At 49.6% G+C, this 23,380-nt stretch overlaps 1 protein-coding gene across 2 annotated transcripts in view; it reads right to left on the reverse strand.

The window, feature by feature from the left end:
• Positions 1-23,380, reverse strand: part of plekhh3 (pleckstrin homology, MyTH4 and FERM domain containing H3) — a 55,398-nt gene that overhangs the window by 5,161 nt on the left and 26,857 nt on the right. For both annotated transcript variants that reach the window (XM_063037360.1, XM_063037361.1), the window contains exons 9-12: positions 21,673-21,809; positions 16,837-16,957; positions 11,604-12,062; positions 6,105-6,296 (exon numbers count right to left, since the gene is read on the reverse strand). In XM_063037360.1, coding sequence (XP_062893430.1) covers positions 6,105-6,296; positions 11,604-12,062; positions 16,837-16,957; positions 21,673-21,809 — 909 coding nt within the window. The remainder of the gene's footprint in view (positions 1-6,104; positions 6,297-11,603; positions 12,063-16,836; positions 16,958-21,672; positions 21,810-23,380) is intronic.

Genomic DNA, 23,380 nt, shown 5'->3' on the forward strand with positions numbered 1-23,380 from the left:
CCACCCCACAGCGACAGGTGAGGTACCGTAGGATCGGAGGATAGCTAATGTGGATAGCTGCTGTTTAAGAAAGGCTTGAAGAATGAACCAGGAAATTACAGACCATTGAGCCTGACATCAGTAGTGGGAAAGTTACTGGAAGGTATTCTAACGGACTGGATATACAAGTATTTGGATAGACGTGGACAGTTTAAGGATAGTCAACATGGCTTCGTGCATGGTAGGTCATGTCCAACAATCTTATAGAGTTTTTTTGAGGAAGTTACAGGAAGTGGATGAAGGCAAAGCAGTGGATGCTGTCTACAATGACTTCAACAAGGCATTTGACGAGATCCTGCTTGGGAGTTTGGTCAAGAAGATTCAGTTGCTTGGCATTCAGGATGAGGTGGTAAATTAGATTAGACATTGTCTTTGTGGGAGAAGCCAGAGAGTGGTATTAGATGGTTGCCTCTCTGACTAGTGGTGTGCTGCAGGGATCGGTGCTGGGTCCATTGTTTGTTATCTATATCAATCATCTGGATGATAATGTGGTTAACTGGATCAGCAAATTTGCGGATGACACCAAGATTGGGGGTGTAGTGGACAGTGCTTGCAGTGGGATCTGGACCAGCTGAAAAAATGGCAGATGGAATTTAATACAGACAAGTGCGAGGTTTTGCACTTTGGTGGGACCAGCCAGGGTAGGTCTTTCACACTGAGCTGTAGGGCACAGAGGAGTGTGGAACAACAGAGAGATCTGGGAAATACAGATTCATAATTCATTGAAAATGGTGTCACAGGTAGACAGGATGGTAAAGAAAGCTTTTGGCACATTGGCCTTCATAGATCAGTGTACTGAGTACAAGAGATGGGATGTTATGTTGAAGTCATATAAGACATTGGCGAGGCCTGATTTGGAGTATTGTGTGCAGTTTTGGCCACCTACCCACAGGAAAGATGTGAACAAGTTGAAAGTGTACAAAGAAAATTTGCAAGGATGTTGCCGGGTCTGACGGACCTGACTTAGAAAGAAAGATTGAATAGGTTCGGACCTTATTCCTTGGAACATAGAGACTGAGGGGAGATTTGATAGAGGTGTACTAAATTATGAGGGGTATAGATAGGGTAAATGCAAGCGGGCATTTTCCACTGAGTTTGGGTGGGACTAGAGGTCATGGGTTAAGGGTGAAAGATGAAATGTTTAAGGGGGACATGAGGGGAGCACTTCTTCACTCAGAGGGCGGAATGAGCTGCCAGCGCAAGTGGTGCACGCAATCTCGATTTCACATTAAAGAGAAGTTTGGACAGGTACATGGATGGGAGGGTTATAGAGGGCGATGGTGCAGGTCAATGGGAGCAGGCAGTTTAATGGGTTGGTACAGACTAGATGGGCCGAATGGCCTGTTTCTGTGCTGTACTTATCTGTGACTATCATTCAGAGCAATAATACCTTGCGGAGCAATCTAAGTTTAGGACAGAGAGATGTAGAGTCAACAGGCCATTCAGCCCATTGTCTGTGCTGATTGTTCACTCGTTTACACTAATCCGATATTAATTCCATTTGCTTTATTATCTCCCCACAGTCCCAATGTTTGGGATGCAGGAGGAATCCTGGAGCACACACACACGGTCACGGGAGGTACATGCAAACTCCACATGGGGGACCTGTTCAGTCAGGATTGAACTCAGCTCTCTGGGGCTGTGAGACAGTGAGGCACACCACTTGCTCTGTCCGGGATAAAGAGATATAATTTAATAGAATTCATCCTGTAATTGGAGAGGGAAATCTAAAGTCAGATGTATCAGTACTGCAGTGGAGTAAAGGGAATTACAGAGCTATGTGGCCGGCCAAAATTGATTGGAAGGGAACACTAGCAGGGATGACAGCAGAGCAGCAATGGCTAGAGTTTCTTGGAGCAATTCAGAAGAGCATTTCTGGGAAGAGGTTGTGGAGGCATTAGTAATGATCTTCCAAGAATCACTAGATTCTGGAATGGTTGCAGAAGACTGGAAATTTGCAAATGTCACTCCACTCTTCAAGAAGGGAGGGAGGCAGAAGAAAGGAAATTATAGGCCAGTTAGTCTGACCTCTGTAGTTGCGAAGAGTCGATTGCTATGGATGTTCCTTCAGGTAGTTGGAGGCACATGATAAAATAGACCGGTCCCTCAAGGGAAAATCTTGCCTGACAAATCTGTTGGAATTCTTTGAAGAAATAACAAGCAAGATGGAGAATCGTTGGATGTTGTGTACTTGGCTTTTCAGAAGGCCTTCGACAAGGCGCCACACATGAGGCTGCTTAACAAGCTAAGAGCCCATGGTACTACAGGAAAGACACAAGCATGGATAAAGCAGTGTGGCCGATTGGCAGGAGGTAAAGAGTGAGAACAGAGGGAACCTTTTCAGATTGGTTGGCAGTGATCAGTGGTGTTCCACGGGGGTCAGTGTAGGGACAGGTTTGGATGATGGAATCGATGGCTTTTTGGCCAAGCTTGCGAATGATACGCAGATAGGTGGAGGGGCAGGTAGTGCTGAGGAAACAGAGAGTCTGCTGAAGAACTTAGACAGATTAGGAGAATGGGCAAAGGGATGGAATACACTATCAGGAAAAGTAAGATGAGGCACTTTGGTAAAAGGAATAAAACGGGGAGAAAATTCAATAATCCGAGGTACAAAGGGATTTGGGAGTCCGCGTATAGGATTCCCTAAAAGTTTCCTGTGCAGGTTGAGTTGGTGGTGAGGAATGCAAATACGATGTTAGCGTTCATTTGGAGAGGACTAGAATATAAATACAAGGATATAATGCTGCTGCTTTATAAGGCACTGGTGAGGCCTCACTTGGAGTATTGTGAGCAGTTGTGGGCCGCTTGTTTAAGAAAGGATGTATTGACATTGGGAAGGGTTCCGAGGAGGTTCACAAGAATGAAAGGCTTGTCATATAAGACCATAAGATATAGAAGCAGAATTAGGCCATTTGGCCCATCAAGTCTGATTCATTAATCCCTCTCAGCCCCAATCTCCTACCTTCTACCCTCCCCTCGTACCCCGCCGTGCCCTGACCAATCAAGTATCAACCAACCACTGCCTTAAATGTACATAAAGACTTGGCCTCCACAGCTGCCCGTGGAAAGGATTTCCACAAATATGAGAAGAGCTTGATGACACTGGTACTCACTGGAATTTAGAAGAATGATGGGGGGGGGGGGGGGGATCTCATTGAAACCTAGTGAATGTTGAAAGCACAGATAGAGTGGATGTGGAGAGGATGTTTCCTATAGTGGGGGAGTCTAGGACCAGAGGACACAGATAGAGTGGATGTGGAGAGGATGTTTCCGATAATGGGGGGGGTCTAGGACCAGAGGACACAGTTAGAGTGGATGTGGAGAGGATGTTTCCTATAGTGGGGGAATCTGGGACCAGAGGACACATATAGAGTGGATGCGGAGAGGATGTTTCCTATACTGGGTGAGTCTGGGACTAGAGGGCACAGATAGAGTGGATGTGGAGAGGATGTTTCCTACAGTGGTGGAGTCTAGGACCAGAGGGCACAGATAGAGTGGATGTGGGGAGGATGTTTCCTACAGTGGGGGAGTCTAGGACCAGAGGGCACAGATAGAGTGGATGTGGAGAGGATGTTTCCTACAGTGGTGGAGTCTAGGACCAGAGGGCACAGATAGAGTGGATGTGGAGAGGATGTTTCGTATAGTGGGGGAGTCTCAGACCAGAGGTGACAGATAAAGTGGATGTGGAGAGGATGTTTCCGATAGTGGGGGAGTCTAGGACCAGAGGACACAGATAGAGTGGATGTGGAGAGAATGTTTCCGATAGTGGGGGAATCTGGGACCAGAGGACACAGATAGAGTGGATGCGGAGAGGATGTTTCCGATAGTGGGGGAGTCTAGGACCAGAGGGCACAGATAGAGTGGATGTGGAGAGGATGTTTTCTATAGTGGGGGAGCCTAGGACCATAGGGCACAGATAGAGTGGATGTGGAGAGGATGTTTCCTATAGTCGGGGAGTCTAGGACCAGAGGACACAGATAGAGTGGATGTGGAGAGGATGTTTCCGATAGTGGGGGGGTCTAGGACCAGAGGGCACAGATAGAGTGGATGTGGAGAGGATGTTTCCTAAAGTGGGGAAGTCTAGGACCAGAGGACACAGTTAGAGTGGATGTGGAGAGGATGTTTCCCACACTGGGGGAGTCTAGGACCAGAGGGCACAGATAGAGTGGATGTGGAGAGGATGTTTCCTATAGTGGGGGAATCTGGGACTAGAGGGCACAGATAGAGTGGATGTGGAGAGGATGTTTCCTACAGTGGTGGAGTCTAGGACCAGAGGGCACAGATAGAGTGGATGTGGGGAGGATGTTTCCTACAGTGGGGGAGTCTAGGACCAGAGGGCACAGATAGAGTGGATGTGGAGAGGATGTTTCCTATAGTGGGGGAGTCTAGGACCAGAGGACACAGATAGAGTGGATGTGGAGAGGATGTTTCCGATAGTGGGGGAGTCTAGGACCAGAGGACACAGATAGAGTGGATGTGGAGAGGATGTTTCCGATAGTGGGGGAGTCTAGGACCAGAGGGCACAGATAGAGTGGATGTGGAGAGGATGTTTCCTAAAGTGGGGGAATCTGGGACCAGAGGACACAGATAGAGTGGATGCGGAGAGGATGTTTCCGATAGTGGGGGAGTCTAGGACCAGAGGGCACAGATAGAGTGGATGTGGAGAGGATGTTTTCTATAGTGGGGGAGCCTAGGACCATAGGGCACAGATAGAGTGGATGTGGAGAGGATGTTTTGTATAGTGGGGGAGTCCAGGACCAGGGGACACAGATAGAGTGGATGTGGAGAGGATGTTTCGTGTAGTGGGGGAGTCTAGGACCAGAGGACAGAGATAGAGTGGATGTGGAGAGGATGTTTCCTATAGTGGGGGAGTCTAGGACCAGAGGGCACAGATAGAGTGGATGTGGAGAGGATGTTTCCGATAGTGGGGGAGTCTAGGACCAGAGGGCACAGATAGAGTGGATGTGGAGAGGATGTTTCCTAAAGTGGGGGAATCTGGGACCAGAGGACAGAGATAGAGTGGATGCGGAGAGGATGTTTCCGATAGTGGGGGAGTCTAGGACCAGAGGACACAGATAGAGTGGATGTGGAGAGGATGTTTCCTATAGTGGGGGAGTCTAGAACCAGAGGACACAGATAGAGTGGATGTGGAGAGGATGTTTCCTATAGTGGGGGAGTCTAGGATCAGAGGACACAGATAGAGTGGATGTGGAGAGGATGTTTCCTACAGTGGGGGAGTCTAGGACCAGAGGACACAGATAGAGTGGATGTGGAGAGGATGTTTCCTATAGTCGGGGAGTCTAGGACCAGAGGGCACAGATAGAGTGGATGTGGAGAGGATGTTTCCTATAGTGGGGGAGTCTAGGACCAGAGGACACAGATAGAGTGGATGTGGAGAGGATGTTTTGTATAGTGGGGGAGTCCAGGACCAGGGGACACAGATAGAGTGGATGTGGAGAGGATGTTTCCTATAGTGGGGGAGTCTAGGACCAGAGGGCACAGATAGAGTGGATGTGGAGAGGATGTTTCATGTAGTGGGGGAGTCTGGGACCAGAGGGCACAGCCTCAGAATGGAGGGGTGTCCATTTAGAATGAGGAATTTCTTCAGCCAGAGAGTGGTGAGTCTGTGGAATTCTTTGCCACAGGTGGCTGTGTAGTTCGGGTCATTGGGTGTATTTAAGGTGGAGGCTGACAGATTCTTGATTAGTCAGGGAGTGAAGGGTTATAGGGCGAAGGCAGGAGAATGGGGTTGAGAGGGAAATGGATCAGCCATGTTGAAATAGTGGAGCAGACTCGATGAGCCGAATGGCCCCATGTCTTATGGTCTTGTATATGAGGAACTATGTCTTCTGAGGTGATTCCTTGGAATTTCCTGATTGACAGAGCTGAGGATTGTGAGGTATGACATTAGAACGATGGATTTCAGGGGAGTCAAAGGTTGCCCAGAACTGCAGGCAAGAGGAGCCGTGGCAGCTGAGGAGGTCTGAGGAGATGAGCTGGTTTCCTGCACCTGTATCTATCAAATCAGAGATTGGTGATCTGTCAGATATTGTGGACCACAATACCTTGCAGGACTCGAGCAGCAAAGTCCTTTTGTTCAGAGTAATTCTGAGTGTTTTCTTGTCGGTTTTCTCGAACGATGTAATCTGCTGGTAATCAAAACTCTCCATGGATTCGATATCTCCTGGCTTGTAGAGAGAAACAGCCTTTGCTTCAATTGCCAAACACCGCGTCTCAGCCGTGCTCCTTGAAGTTGTCTGTAACGGTAAATCACCAATCTTTAAAATCAGGTCCTGTATGGTGCTGGTAAACAGAAATAGCCATCACTTTGGGAGCAGGATGGGACCGATTAACCTCATGGGGGTACCGGTACTCCTGGGAGCAAGACAGGACTGATATCCTCATGAGGGAACCAGTCCCATGGGGAGCAGGACAGGACTGATATCCCGACCAGGGAAATGGCTACTCTTGACCGTTTCTGTCCCCCATTTTACATTGTAACATCCTTGCCCATTGTCATTTAAGTCACTTGGCTGATCGGGTTCCCGAAGATTAGACGATAAGTCAATAAAATGTTGGAGTAGAATTAGGCCATTCAGCCCATGGAGTCTGCTGCCCCATTCCATCATGGCTGATTTATTATCCCTCTCAACTCCATTCTCCTGCCTTCTCCCCGTAACCTTTGATACTGGGAGTAATCAAGCACCTATCAACCTCTGCCCTAAATATACTCAATGACCTGCCCTTCACAGATGTCTCTGGCAATGAATTCCACAGATTCACCACTCTCTGGCTAATAAAATTCCTCCTCATCTCAGTTCTAAAGGGATGCCCCTCTGTTCAACGTCTGTGTCCTCTGGTCCTAGACTCCCCCACTATAGGAAACATCCTCTCCACATCCACTCCATCTGTGTCCTCTGGTCCTAGACTCCCCCACTATTGGAAACATCCTCTCCACATCCACTCTATCTGTGTCCTCTGGTCCTAGACTCCCCCACTATAGGAAACATTCTCTCCACATTCACTCCATCTGTGTCTTCTGGTCCTAGACTGCCCCACTACAGGAAACATCCTGTCCACATCCACTCTATCTGCGTCCTCTGGTCCTAGACTGCCCACTATAGGAAACATCCTTTCCACATCCACTCTATCTGTGTCCTCTGGTCCTAGACTCCCCCACTATAGGAAACATTCTCTCCACATTCACTCCATCTGTGTCTTCTGGTCCTAGACTCCCCCACTATAGGAAACATCCTCTCCACATCCAATTTATCTGTGTCCTCTGGTCCAAGATTCCCCCACTATAGGAAACATCCTCTCCACACCCACTCTATATGTGTCCTCTGGTCCTAGACTCCCCCACTATCGGAAACATCCTCTCCACATCCACTCTATCTGCGTCCTCTGGTCCTAGACTGCCCACTATAGGAAACATCCTTTCCACATCCACTCTATCTGTGTCCTCTGGTCCTAGACTCCCCCACTATAGGAAACATCCTCTCCACATCCACTCTATCTGTGTCCTCTGGTCCTAGACTCCTCTACTATAGGAAACATCCTCTCCACATCCACTCTATCTGTGTCCTCTGGTCCTAGACTGCCCCACTACAGGAAACATCCTGTCCACATCCACTCTATCTGTGTCCTCCGGCCCTAGACTCCCCCACTATAGTAAACATCCTCTCCACGTCCACTCTATCTGTGTCCTAGACTCCCCCACTGTAGGAAACATCCTCTCCACATCCACTCTATCTGTGTCCTCTGGTCCTAGACTCCCCACTATAGGAAACATCCTCTCCACATCCACTCTATCTGTGTCCTCTTGTCCTAGACTTCCTCACTATAGGAACATCCTCTCCACATCCACTCTATCTCGGGTTTTTAATATTCGATAGGTTTTAATGAGATCTCCCTCATTCTTTTAAACTCCAGTAAGTACAGGTCCAGAGCCACCAAACGCTGCTCATGTGTTATCAAGCAACACACATAAAAGTTGCTGGTGAACGCAGCAGGCCAGGCAGCATCTCTAGGAAGAGGTACAGTTGACGTTTTGGGCTGAGTCCCTTCGTCAGGACTGACATATGTTATCACTTTTTTTTTGCATTATTCCGCTGAACCTCTTGTGGACTCTCTCCAGTGTCAGCACATCTTTTCTGAGATACGAGGTCCAAAACTGCTCACAATACTCCAAGTGAGGCCTCACCAGTGCTTTACAAGACCTCAGGATTACATCCTCGCTCCTATGCTCCAGTTCTCTTGAAACGAATCCCAACGTTACATGTGCCTTCCTCTGCATGCTCACTCTGCATGCTAATCTCTAGGGAATCCTGCACAAGGACTCCCAAGTCCCTTTGCACCCCTGAGTTTTGAAATTTCTACCCGTTTAGAAAAAGTCTCTGCTTCTATTCCTTCTACCAAAGTGCATGACCGTACAGTTCCCTGCACTGTATTTCAGCTGCCATTTCACTGCCCATTCTCCCAATCTCTCTACGTCCTTCTGCAGACCCTGTTTTCTCAACACTAGCTGCCTCTCCATCAGTCTTCCTACCATGGACAAACTTGGCCACAAGGCCATCAATTTCATTATCCAAATCACTGACATAAGATGTAAAAAGAAGCAGTCCCAACACCGACTGCTATGAAACACCACACGTCACCGGGAGCTAATCACAATAGGTCCCCTTGATTTCAATCTCCTATCCGTGCTGGTATCTTTCCTGCAATGCCACATGCTCTTACCTTGTTAAGCAGCCTCATGTGTGGCACCTTCTCAAAGGTCTTCTGAAAATCCAGGTAAGCAACATCTAGTGATTCTCCTTTATCTATCCTGCTTGCTATTTCTTCAAAGAATTCTGACAGATTTATCAGACAAGACTTCCCCTTAAGGAATCCATGCTGGCTTTGGCCACTTTTATCATGTGCCTCCAAGTACCCTGAAATCACATTCTTAATAATGGACTCCAACATCTTCCTAACCTCTGAGGTCAGACTAACTGGCTATAATCTCCTTTCTTCTGCCTGCCTCCCTCCTTAAAGAGTGGAGTGACATTTGCAATTTTCCAGTCCTCCATAACCATTCCAGAATCTAGTGATTCTTGAAAGATCATTACCAATGCCTCCACAATCTCTTCAGCCACCTCTTTCAGAACCCTGGTGTGTAGACCATCTGGTCCAGGTGACTTATCGACCGTCAAACTTCTCAGCTTCCCAAGCACCTTCTCCTTGGTAATAACGATGACACTCACTTCTAGTCCCTGACACTCTTGAATTTCTGGTGTACCGCTTGTATCTTCGACGGTGAAGACTGATACAAAATACTTATTAAGTTCTTACACCATTTCTTTGTTCCCCATTATACCTCTCCAGCAGTCCAACATCCACTCTTGGCCCTCTTTTGCTCTTTATATATCTGAAAAAAAACTTTAAGTATCCTCTTTTATATTATTAGCAAACTCAGCTTCATATTTCATCTTTTCTCCCCTTATGGCTTTTTCAGTTGATTTGTGTTGGGTTTTTTTTGAAAAGCTTTCGAATCCTTTAACTTTCCACTAACTTTTGCTATATCATATGCCAGCTATGTTATAAGCCATCTCTTGTGTTTTTATGCTGTCTTTGACCTCCCTTGTCAGACACCGTTGCCTTGTTCTTCCTTTAGAATACTTCTTCCTCTTTGGGATATATCTATCCTACACCTTCCGAATTGCTCCCAGAAACTACAGACAATGCTGCCCTGCCATCATCCCTGCTAGTGTCCCCTTCCAATCAACTTTGGCCAGCTCCTCTCTAATGTGTCTGTAACTCCCTTTGCTCCACTGTAATACTGATACATCTGACTTTAGCTTCTCCCTCTCCATTTACAGGGTGAATCCAATCATATTATGATCACTGTCTCCGAAGGGTTCCTTTACCTTAAGCTCCCTAATCAAATCTGGTTCATTACATGGCACCCAATCCAAAATATCTGACCCCCCTGGTGGGATCAACTAGGAGTTGCTCTAAAAAGACATCTTGTAGGCATTCTACAAATTTCCTCTCTGGGGATCCAGCACTAACCTGATTTTCCCAGTCTATCTGGATATTGAAATTCCTTATGACTTTTGTAACATTGCCCTTTTGGCATGCGTTTTCTATCTGGTAGCCTACATCCTGGCTACTGCCTGTATATAATTCCCATCAGGGTCTTTACCCTTTTAGTTCAACAGCTCCACCCACAAAGCTTCAACATCTTCCGACTCTGTCACCTCTTTCCAAACATTTGATTTCATGTTTTACCAACAGAGCACCATCTCCCCTCTGCTTACCTGCCTGTCCTTTTGATACAATGTGTATCCTTGGACATTAACTTCCCAGCTATGATCTTCACTCAGTGATGCCCACAACGTCACACCCACCAATCTCTAGCTGTGCAACAAGATCATTGACCTTTACAGTGCGTGCATTCAAGTATAACACCTTCAGTCCTGTATTCATCGCCCCCTTCGATTCTGTCCCCGTGTTATACTGCAACTCACCCCACTGGCTGCAATTTTGCCCCATCACCTGCCCGTCCTTCCCAAGAGACTCACTGTGCATGGCATCTGTCCACAGCCAACCAGCAACCCCATCCTCAGCTCCACCACTCCCGTTCTCATGCCCCTACCCTACCAAATTAATTTAATCCCTCCCCAACTGATCGAGCATACCTGCCCTCAAGGATATTGGTCCCCCCTTGGGTTCAGGTGTAACCTGCCCCTTTTGTACCTTACCCTGAAGCAATCCAATGATCCACAAATCTGAACCCCAGTGCCTCAGCCAGGCACTCATCTGCCAAATCATCCCATTCCTACCCTCATTGGCACGTGAGATTACTACTCTGGAGGTCCTGTCTTTCAGCTTCCTACCCAACACCCTAAATTCCCTCTCCAGGACCTCCTCCCTTTTCCTCCCTGTGTCGTATTAATGCCAATGGGTACCAAGACCCCCTTGAGAAAGCCGTGGACCCGAACCGAGACCTCCCTGACCCTGGTACCTGGGAGGCAACATGCCATCCGGGTGTTTCTATCGTGTCTACGGACTCTCGCGTCTTGCTCCTCTGATTATGGAATCCCCTCTCCCACAGTGAAGTCCTCTTCACCTCCCCTTCCCTCCTGAGCCATGACGACAGACTCGCTACTAGAGACCCGGTCGTTGCAGATCCCACCCCACCCCCGCCCCAGTACGTCGTCCCCCTCTCAACGATGTCCAAAGCGCTATATTTATTATTGAAGGGAATGGCCACAGGGGCATCTGTACTGGAACATGCTACCCCCACCCCCCCGATTCTTGCCCGAACTGGCACTTGGCACTGGGAGGAATGTAGAGTTTGCTACCTTGGAGATCCTGCTCAACACTCACAGCATTAGGTCCACTGCTGCCCCTTTCCCAGAGGGAATGTGATGCCCACGGAGAGGTCCTGGTCGGAAGCACATCACACTGCGACAGCCGGTAGCTGCCAGTGCCGGACTCTGAGATTAGACCGGGCTGGCGGGGGGGACGGCTCCTGAAACCCGGCACCAGTGGGGAAGCGGGTGTCAGACTGGACTTACCGTGAACAGCTGCACCTCGAACATGCTGGCTCCGTACACCCCCCATTGCTTCAGGATGCTGAGGTACGCCGTCATGGCGTCCAGCTGGCCCATGCCCTGGAGCCTCTTCCACTGCTCCACGATGCAGGACATGGTGGCGGTGCTCTCCTCTTTCAGCTGAACCCTCAGTGACTGTTCCTCCTCCAGTCTCTGCTTGTGACCGGTGGCCCCCCAGAGGCTCCTCGCCAGCGTCTCCGGCAGCAAGTGCCCCCGGCCCTTCTTGCCCGCGGCAGGCGGCGGCAGTTTCCCTGGCTGCGTGAGCCTGGAGCGGAGGGCGCAGATGGGGAACAGCTCCTGAACCTTGGGCAGCGGGGCGTGGGTGCTGAAATCCCGGCAGGTGAACTGTAACCTCAGGGCAGCCAGGGTGAGCAAGGTCTCGTCCGGCGCCGGCAGGCACCCTTTCATCACCATCTCATGGGCCTGCGTCAGAAAGAAAAGCCGGTCACCAACACCGTGCAGGACGGAGGTAGTTCACTACCTGAGAGTGTGGACCTCACACCGGTCCCCACCGGGGAGCAGTTTCAAGTTCCTGGGTGTCAGTATCTCTGAGGGTCTAATCTGGGCCCAACATATCGAAGGTACCACAGTGGCTATATTTCATTGGGAGTTTGAGGAGATTTGGTATGACACTGGCTGATTTCTACTGATGTACTGTGGAGAGCATTCTAACTGGCTGCATCACCATCTGGTGTGGTGGTGGTGGGGGTGGTGCTGCACGGATCAAAATAAGGTGCCGACAGTTGTAAAGTTAGTCAGCTTTACAACTGCTGACTAAGTTGTAGTCAATGGGCACTATTGACTACAATAGTCACGGGCACCAGCCTCCTCAGTACCCAGGACATCTTCAAGGAGCAGTGCCGCCAAAAGGCAGCGTCCATCATTAAGTATCCCCACCACCCAGGACGTGCTCTCTTCTCACTGTTACCATCAGGGAGGAGGTACAGGAGCCTGAAGACACACACTCAATGATTCAGGAACAGCTTCTTCCCCTCTGCCATCAGGGAGGAGGTACAGGAGTCTGAAGACACACACTCAACGATTCAGGAACAGCTTCTTCCCCTCTGCCATCAGGGAGGAGGTACAGGAGTCTGAAGACACACACTCAACGATTCAGGAACAGCTTCTTCCCCTCCGCCATCCGATTTCTGAACAGACATTGAACCCGTGAACACGACCTCACTACTTTTTTATTCTCTCTTTTTACACTGCTGATTTAATGTAACTATTTAACATAAATACACTTACTGAAACTCACATTTTTCTCTATCATTATGTATTGCATTATACGTCACGACATCTGCCGGTGATACCAAACCAGATTCTGATCCATGGGCGATAGTGACCTGGGGCTTCCCTTCTCAGGAAGAGAGGAACTGTTCCTTTATAGAGGCAAGAGATTCTGCAGACGCTGGAAATCCAGAGCAAAACAAACAAACAAACAAACACACAGACACACACACACACACACACACACACACACACACACTCTCACACTCAGAGTCAGGCTGCATCTATGGAGAGACAACGTTTTGGGCCGAGACCTTTCCTCAGGACTGAGAAGAACCTGACTTGCTGAGTTCCTCCAGCATTTTGTGTGAGTGTGTGTGCGTGTGGGTGTGTGTGTCTGTCTGTGTGTGAGTGTGTGTGTGTCTGTGTGTGTGTGTGTGTGTCTGTCTGTGTGTGAGTATGTGTGTGTCTGTCTGTGTGTGAGTGTCTGTGTGTGAGTGTCTGTGTGTGTGTGTGTGTGTGTGTGTCTGTGTGTGTCTGTCTGTGTGTGAGTGTGTGTGTGTCTGTGTGTGTCTGTCTGTGTGTGAGTATGTGTGTGTCTGTCTGTGTGTGAGTGTCTGTGTGTGAGTGTCTGTGTGTGTGTGTGTGTGTGTGTGTCTCATTATGGGAACAGCTAAAGGATCTGGAGAAAGGAGGCTGGTTGGAGTTACCAGGGGACATTGACGGGGAACTGTGCTCTGAGCACGTGTACTCCAGGCTGACGGTGAGCACCAGCGTGGGACTCATGAGTGATTACCAATAAAGCACCCAGGAGACACGGGGAGCCACAACCTAGTCGTGGGGCTTGGAGGCCTGCGTCCCTCAATGACCCGGAGAGCCACATTGGCTGGAGTCAGGGCTTTGTGCTTTGGCTCTCGGGGGCCGGGGGTGGGGGGTCACCCATGCCGGACAGGGTCAAGGCCAGACGGAGAGTGGTTCATCGGTCCTCCAGGGTCAGGGGGGTTGAGCTCAGGACCAACAACCCCGACTGAGACAGGACCCTCCCCGACAGTGTGGGTGAGGAGTGGGAGGGGACCTTTTCAACAGTGTGGGTGGGGTTGGCGAGATGGGACGCTTGCCGACAGTGTGGGTGGGGAGTGGGAGGGTTTTCACTGATGGTGTGGATGAGGAGTGGGAGGGAATCTCTCCGGTATGGAATCTCTCCGGTAGGAATCCACTCTATCTGTGTCCTCTGGTCCTAGACTCCCCCACTATAGGAAACATCCTCTCCACATCCACTCTATCTGTGTCCTCTGGTCCTAGACTTCCCCACTATAGGAAACATCCTCTCCACATCCACTCTATCTGTGTCCTCTGCTGCTAGACTCCCCCACTATAGGAAACATCCTCTCCACATCCACTCTATCTGTGTCCTCTGGTCCTAGACTCCTCTACTATAGGAAACATCCTCTCCACATCCACTCTATCTGTGTTCTCTGGTCCTAGACTCCCCCACTACAGGAAACATCCTCTCCACATCCACTCTATCTGTGGCCTCTGGTCCTAGACTCCCCCACTGTAGGAAACATCGTCTACACATCCACTCTACCTGTGTCCTCTGGTCCTAGACTCCCCCACTACAGGAAACATCCTCTGCACATCCACTCTATCTGTGTCCTCTGGTCCTAGACTCCCCCACTACAGGAAACATCCTCTCCACATCCACTCTATCTGTGGCCTCTGGTCCTAGACTCCCCCACTGTAGGAAACATCGTCTACACATCCACTCTACCTGTGTCCTCTGGTCCTAGACTCCCCCACTACAGGAAACATCCTCTCCACATCCACTCTACCTGTGTCCTCTGGTCCTAGACTCCCCCACTACAGGAAACATCGTCTACACTTCCACTCTACCTGTGTCCTCTGGTCCTAGACTCCCCCACTATAGGAAACATCCTCTCCACATCCACTCTATCTGTGTCCTCTGGTCCTAGACTCCCCCACTGTAGGAAACATCATCTACACATCCACTCTACGTGTGTCCTCTGGTCCTAGACTCCCCCACTATAGGAAACATCCTCTCCACACCCACTCTATCTGTGTCCTCTGGTCCTAGACTCCCCCACTGTAGGAAACATCGTCTACACATCCACTCTACGTGTGTCCTCTGGTCCTAGACTCCCCCACTATAGGAAACATCCTCTCCACACCCACTCTATCTGTGTCCTCTGGTCCTAGACTCCCCCACTGTAGGAAACATCCTCTCCACATCCACTCTATCTGGTCCTAGACTCCCCCACTATAGGAAACATCCTCTCCACATCCACTCTATCTGTGTCCTCTGGTCCTAGACTCCCCCACTATAGGAAACATCCTCTCCACATCCACTCTATCTGTGTCTTCTGGTCCTAGACTCCCCCACTGTAGGAAACATCCTCTCCACATCCACTCTATCTGTGCCCTCTGGTCCTAGACTCCCCCACTATAGGAAACATCCTCTCCACATCCACTCTATCGAGGCCTTTCAACATTCAACCGGTTTCAATGAGATTCCCCCCCCCGACCCATTCTTCTAAACCCCAGTGAGTCCAAGCCTACAGCCATCAAACTCTTCTTGTACATTAACCCTTTCATCCCTGGGATAATTCTCGTGAACCTCCTCTGGACCCTCTCCAATGCCAGCACATCCATCCTGAGGTAAGGGGCCCAAAGCCGCCATGATACTCCCAAGTGAGGCCTCACCAGTGCTTTATAAACCTTCCTCGTCACGTCCTTGCTTGCTATGTCCCAGACCTCCTGATCTGTCCTTGACGGCGGGTAGGCCGGTACCTGTGATGGGTTGGGAAGTTCCGACTACCCGCCGCAGAGCTGTTCAGTACCACGCGGTGATGCAGCCAGCCAGGATGCTCTCTGAGGGCTCATGGGTGGGAGATGGTTCAGAGGGACGTGGGCCAAAAGCAGGCAGGTGGGACTACCTGGTGGGCAGAGACCAGCTGGGTTGAAGGACCCTTCTCGAGCCTGTGACCCAGAAATCATCGAGCATCCCCGGGAGCTTGGGCCCCCTCCCAAAGCAAATGTGGCCGACGTGGTATTTGTCCCGGGAACCCATGCCTAACGTCTCAGTGCGCTCCCGTCTGGCCAAGCGAGGACTCTCTCTTTTTTTACCAGCATTTGGCTGGTTGGGACTCGGGGGTCAGACGGACCGGGTAGTGGAGTGGTTAAGCCAGACGGTCACAGAGACAGGCCCAGCCGCCCTGCTGAACAAGCGGATGTTTCTTTGTGAGGGATGAACGTGGAGAGAGTGGGCGGTGAGATTTGGTGTGTTTGTTTTCTTTAAAAAAAAACTTAAATTTCTACAGATGTACTGTGGAGAGCATTCTAACTGGCTGCATCACCATCTGGTATGGGGGGCGTTGGCTACTGCACAGGATCAAAGCAAGCCACAGAGAGTTGTAAACTCAGTCAGCTCCATCAAGGGCACCGGCCTCTGTAATATCCAGGAGCAGTGCCATCATGAATGACCCCCACCACCCGGGATGTGCCCTCTTCTCACTGTTACCATCAGGGAGGAGGTACAGGAGTCTGAAGACACACACTCAACGATTCAGGAACAGCTTCTTCCCCTCTGCCATCAGGGAGGAGGTACAGGAGCCTGAAGACACACACTCAACGATTCAGGAACAGCTTCTTCCCCTCTGCCATCAGGGAGAAGGTACAGGAGCCTGAAGACACACACTCAACGATTCAGGAACAGCTTCTTCCCCTCCGCCATCAGATTTCTGAACGGACATTGAACCCATGAACACTACCTGACTAGTTTTTTATTCCTGTTTTTGCACTATTTATTTAATTTAAGGGTTTAACATATCTATTATTTACAGTAATTCACAGGCTCCCCCCCATTATCACGTGTTGCGTTGTACTGCTGCCGCAAAGACGACAGATTCCAGGCCGTTCGCTGGTGGCACTGAACCGGATTCTGATTTACCTGCTCGAAGAAAATCCTGAGTTCCACGTTGTTGGCCGGGCCGTGGTCTGGCTCCAGGAAACAGAAGAGTTTGAAACAGAGTCTGCACTCAGTCCCTGCCTCGGCCACGCTCGCAGAGAATCTGCAGAAGGAGTAGAAATTACTACCAGATGTACCCGGCCGTGCTATCAGCACATCGACCTGCTCACATTCAAATACAGACTTGGCAGTCAGCTGCAAAGCTCGATAGGGTGGGATTTGCATCCTCTCATTTGCATTTCGCAACCACACAATGACTCCTCTTTCATGATCAAGAAGGAGGTACAGGAGCCTCAGGACCCACACCACCAGGTTCAGGAACAGTTATTACCCCCTCAACCATCAGGAAGGAGGTACAGGAGCCTCAGGACCCACACCACCAGGTTCAGGAACAGTTATTACCCCCTCAACCATCAGGAAGGAGGTACAGGAGCCTCAGGACCCACACCACCAGGTTCAGGAACAGTTATTACCCCTTCAACCATCAGGAAGGAGGTACAGGAGCCTCAGGACCCACACCACCAGGTTCAGGAATAGTTATTACCACACAAACATCAGGAAGGAGGTACTGGAGCCTCAGGACCCACACCACCAGGTTCAGGAACAGTTATTACCCCTCAACCATCAGGAAGGAGGTACAGGAGCCTCAGGACTCACACCACCAGGTTCAGGAACAGTTATTACCCCTCAACCGTCAGGAAGGAGGTACAGGAGCCTCATGACCCACACCACCAGGTTCAGGAACAGTTATTACCCCTCAACCATCAGGAAGGAGGTACAGGAGCTTCAGGTCCCACACCACCAGGTTCAGGAACAGTTATTACCCTTCAACCATCAGACTCCTGAACCAGTCTGGATAACTTCACTCACGTCAACTCTGAACTGATTCCATACCCTACTGACTCCCTTTCAGGGACTCTACAACTCCTATTATCAATATTATTTGTTGTTTAGTTTTTTTTCCTGTCCTCGTTTGCACAATTTGCTGTTTGTGCTCATCGATTCTTTGTTTCTCTGCTCTGTTTTATTTTCCACACTCTTCCTATCGTCTTTCTTTGTAGTTACCATGAATGCCGACAAGAAAATGAATCTCAGGCTGGTCATATGGGGGAAAGGTTGAATAGGTTTGGACTCTATTCCTTGGAACGTAGAAGACTGAGGCGAGATTGATAAGGTATACAAAATTACAAGGTTTTTTTTGGCTATGGGCCATATTTACTGGAATTTGGTAGAATGAGGGGTGACCTCATTGAAACCTATCGAATGGAGCATGACCTTGATCGAGTGGATGTGGAGAGGATGTTTCCTACAGTGGGGGAGTCTAGGACCAGAGGACACAGATAGAGTGGATGTGGAGAGGATGTTTCCTATAGTCGGGGAGTCTAGGACCGGAGGACACAGATAGAGTGGATGTGGAGAGGATGCTCCCTATAGTGGGGGAGTCTAGGACCAGAGGACACAGATAGAGTGGATGTGGAGAGGATGTTTCCTATAGTGGGGGAAGTCTAGGACCAGAGGACACAGATAGAGTGGATGTGGAGAGGATATTTCCTATAGTGGGGGGAATCTAGGACTGGAAGACACAGCCTCCAAATAGAGGGGTGTCCATTTAGAACAGAGATGAGGAGGAATTTCTTTAGCCTGAGGGTGATGAATCTGTGGAATTCTTTGGCACAGGTGGCTGTGGAGGCCAAGTCACCGGGTCTATTTAAGGCAGAGGTTGATAGATTCTTGATTGGTTGTGGGGAGAAGGCAGAAGACTGGGGCTGAGAGGGATAATTTGATCGGCCATGATGAAATGGTGGAGCAGACTCGATGGGCCAAATGGCCTTATTCTGCTCCCTTATGGTCTAAAATTTAGGCAAATGGGACCAGCTCAGGCTGGTACCTTGGTTGGCATGGAGAAGATGGGCTGAGTGGCCTGTTTCTACATTGTCTAACACTCTTACTCTACATCTCTATGTGGTTCTCAAGCTCTACACCAAGGCAATCTCAAGTCATTATTGGGGAAAGTTAAAATCCCCTCTTGTCGAGCAACATTGCCCTGGATCTCCCGGTGACTGCCCATTTCAATTGGACTCCCCGTTTCCGCGCTAACGAGGGCAGCACAGCGGTTACCATGACGCTTTACTGTGCCAGCCACCCGCTGTTGTCCGCAGGGCATCTGTACGTTCTACCCGTGACCGCATGGGTTTCCTCCGGGTGCTCTGGTTTCCTCCCACAGCCCAGAGACCTGAATACGGGTTAGGGTTGGCGGGCTGTTGGCACTGGACATGCGGTGACATTTGCGGGCACAAGTCCTCAGGCTGGTCATTGATGTAAACGACCCATTTCACCGTCTGCCTCGCTGTGCATGTGACATATAAAGCCAATCTCTTTATCTTTTGTTAATGTAAACTAATCTCTTTTTAATATAAATTAAACCGTTCTCTTTTTATCTTTTTATTCCTGCCTTTTGCTATTAAATCCTTGTGTGATCTGCTTCCTATCTGCTCTAATCCTCTCTAGCAACTGGAAAGGTCTATAGCACTGTCTGTCTTCCGCCTCCTCGCCCTATCCGACTATCTCAGTCCAAGTCCTCACGCTGACTTTCCGGGTTAATCTATCCCCGTTTAACACACTCTGCTTCCCCACTTTCTACCCTCCCATCGATAACATCCTCTGCTTCCTGTCAACGTTCAAACTAAACTTGTTCTCAAACTACATACATACGTGTCACCATTTATACCACCCTGAGATTCGTTTTCTTGCGGGCATGCACAGTAAATACAACAAACACGATAGAGTCAATGAAAGACCACACCCAGTAGGGTGGACAAGACGACAAACTCTTCAAATTAAAAAAAGGAAAGTAATAATAATAAATAAATGAGCAATAAATATCAAGAACATGAGATGAAGAGTCCTTGAAACAGTTCAGTGATCGGGTGAGTGAAGTTATCCCCTCTGGTTCAAGAGCCTGATGGTTGAGGGGTAATAACTGTTCCTGAACCTGGTGGTGTGGGACCTGAGGCTCCTATACCTCCTTCCTGATGGTTGAGGGGTAATAACTGTTCCTGAACCTGGTGGTGTGGGTCCTGAGGCTCCTGTACCTTCTTCCTGATGGTTGAGGAGTAATAACTGGTCCTGAACCTGGTGGTGTGGGTCCTGAGGCTCCTGTACCTTCTTCCTGATGGTTGAGGAGTAATAACTGGTCCTGAACCTGGTGGTGTGGGACCTGAGGCTCCTGTACCTCCTTCCTGATAGCAGCAGTGAGAAGAGAGCACGTCCTAGGTGGTGGGGTCCCTGATGACGGACGCTGATTTCCTGCGACAACACTCCGTGTAGATGTGCTCAGTGGTGGTGAGGGCTTTACCCGTAATGGACTGGGCCGTATCCACCACTTATTGTTGAAGGGCATTGGAGTTTCCATACCAGGTTGTGATGCAGCCAGTCAATATACACTCTACCACACACCTCCAGAAGTTTGTCAAAGTTTTGGAGTCATAGCAAAGTACAGCACAGAAACAGGCCATTCAGCCCATCATGCTGAAACACTTAAACCTGAGGACCTGAGGAGAGCTAAGGTACCGGTGACCCCTGTTTCCATCCAGGGGGTCAGTGTGGACATGGTGGAGGATTACAAATACCTGGGGATACGAATTGACAATAAACTGGACTGGTCAAAGAACACTGAGGCTGTCTACAAGAAGGGTCAGAGCCGTCTCTATTTCCTGAGGAGACTGAGGTCCTTTAACATCTGCTGGATGATGCTGAGGATGTTCTACGAGTCTGTGGTGGCCAGTGCTATCATGTTTGCTGTTGTGTGCTGGGGCAGCAGGCTGAGGGTAGCAGACACCAACAGAATCAACAAACTCATTGGTAAGGCCAGTGATGTTGTGGGGATGGAACTGGACTCTCTGACGGTGGTGTCTGAAAAGAGGATGCTGTCCAAGTTTCATGCCATCTTGGACAATGTCTCCCATCCACTACATAATGTACTGGCTGGGCACAGGAGTACATTCAGCCGGAGACTCATTCCACCGAGATGCAACACAGAGCGTCATAGGAAGTCATTCCTGCCTGTGGCCATCAAACTTTACAACTCCTCCCTTGGAGGGTCAGACACCCTGAGCCAATAGGCTGGTCCTGGACTTATTTCCTGGCATAATTTACATATTACTATTAAACTATTTATGGTTCTATTACTATTTATTATTTATGGTGCAACTGTAACGAAAACCAATTTCCCCCAGGATCAATAAAGTGTGACTATGACTATGACTAAACTGCCTGTTCATCAGGATGCCATGCCGAATCTTTGCAGACCCCTGAGGAAGTAGAGGCAGTGCTCTGCTGTCTTCCTAGTAGCCCTTATGCACTGGGGTCCAGGGCAGACCCTCTGAAATGCCACCGAGGAGTTTAAAGTCGCTGACCCTGTCCGCCTCTGATCCCCTGATGAGGGAGGGCTGCCTCACAGGCCTCCAGTTTCCTCCGCCTGCAGTCGACAATCAGCTGCTCGGTCTTGCCGGTATTGAGTGAGAGGTTGTTGTTGTGGGGCCGCCCAGCCAGGGGTTCCAATCTCCCTCCTTGTGTGCTGATTCGTCACCACCTCTGACGCGGCCAGCGACAGTGACGTGGTTAAACAGTCATGAGTGTAAAGAGAGTAGAGCTGGTGGAGATCACGGACGGTTGTCGTCGCCCATCTGAACTGACTGGGGCCGGCACGTGAGGAAATCAAGGATCTGTCTCTATGCCTCACACCATCTGGAACGCACAACGCCAAGCTTCTAAATTAGTTACGAGGACCATGCAAGCCACAAGCTGGTGGATACTTACTTCTCAAACCTGGTCAGGATGTCGGCCACGATGGTGTCATCACCCACGAGCCACTCCTCCCTCCTGGTCTGCTCGAAGAGAGCAAAACGATTACGGCTGTTCTGTAGGTCGAGCCTCGTCAGCAAGCTCCTCACAACCTGTGGAGCAGGAAAGGCGAGTTTTTAGTTCATTGTGTTGAGTGGATGGGGGTGAGCTGATGCATGAAACCAGCACTGTCTTTGGCTTTATGTTTGGCATTTGATATGAACAAAATCAGATTTGTTCAGTTCACCAGCAAACTGCACTGGTGTCGGGTTTATTGACGAGCGCAGATTTATCAGGCTACATCCAATCCAGAGAGGCTTCATAAGACAAATCCGGCAGTTCCAGTTTGTTAGAGGCACAGGAGGCTGTCTGCGCAGACTTCCTCATGGGGCTAGCTTCCTCTGTGGGTCGCGGAAACGGGCATCAGGGGCCACTCCCTGGACGGACAGCCTGGCATTGTTCTGGGGGTATTCCCCTGCCCGTAACCATGGAGAGGGAACACGCACAGCGTCCACAGGTTCCTTCAAAGCACGTATAGATTACACAACCTTGAGATCTGTCTGCTTAGAAAAGCAAGGAACCAATTCAAAGAAGAAAGACCAACCCCCAACGCGCAGAGAAGGAGGGAAAACAAAACAAAACAAATCACACAGACAGTAGAAGCAAGCAACAGCATTCAGAACCAAATCGTGCCTTTGGACCCGAATCCCCGGACCAGCCCAGGGTAGGCCCAAAGCCTCGGTCTCAGTTCATCATCTTAGCCGGGAGGCTCGCAGAGACGAAGCCCGTCGCAGCCTCAGCGCCGCGGAGAGAAGAGTGAACATCGCGGGAGAGCGAGCGATATCGGCCCGACACCCTCCCTTTCCCATCTACCTGGGCCGGTGTTTAAATCGTCCAGACACCAGGTCGTCCCTGGCATTAGGACCCAGGCCCCGGCACAGCAATACGCTCCGGGCCTAGACCTCTCCCCCAAGCCTGACCATTGGCCATGGAACATTGAGCATCGCAGAAGATAAGTGCCATCCTCGACCGAGATGGGAACACTTTGATTCACTTTGTGTTGGTGGATGCGTTAGCCACTAATATTGTCTCTGTGCTTGTTGTAGTACTGTAATTTCCAATAAAAGTATTTTTGTAAAAAAAGACCAAGGTACCAGTACAGACAAGCAACAAAAGCAATGCGTTGTTTAGAAACACCCGTGGAGGCTGCAGCGAGAACTACAGGACATAAACTCTCAACTTGTTTATGAGAACAGCAACTGACCGTACGCAGACATGGTCCACTGTCACTGATCTCTGTACATGAAGACAGCTTTAACTGGGACACCAAGGAAGTTCTAGCACAGGCAAACATGAAGCAGGCACGATAGAGTGGATGTGGAGAGGATGTTTCCTATAGCGGGGGAGTCTAGGACCAGAGGACACAGATAGAGTGGATGTGGAGAGGATGTTTCCTATAGTGGGGGAGTCTAGGACCAGAGGGCACAGATAGAGTGGATGTGGAGAGAATGTTTCCTATAGCGGGGGAGTCTAGGATCAGAGGACACAGATAGAGTGGATGTGGAGAGGATGTTTCCTATAGTGGGGGAGTCTAGGACCAGAGGGCACAGATATAGTGGATGTGGAGAGGATGTTTCCTATAGTGGAGGAGTCTAGGATCAGAGGACACAGATAGAGTGGATGT

This window comes from Mobula hypostoma, chromosome X1, assembly GCF_963921235.1.
Source record: "Mobula hypostoma chromosome X1, sMobHyp1.1, whole genome shotgun sequence".
Classification (NCBI taxonomy): domain Eukaryota; kingdom Metazoa; phylum Chordata; class Chondrichthyes; order Myliobatiformes; family Myliobatidae; genus Mobula; species Mobula hypostoma.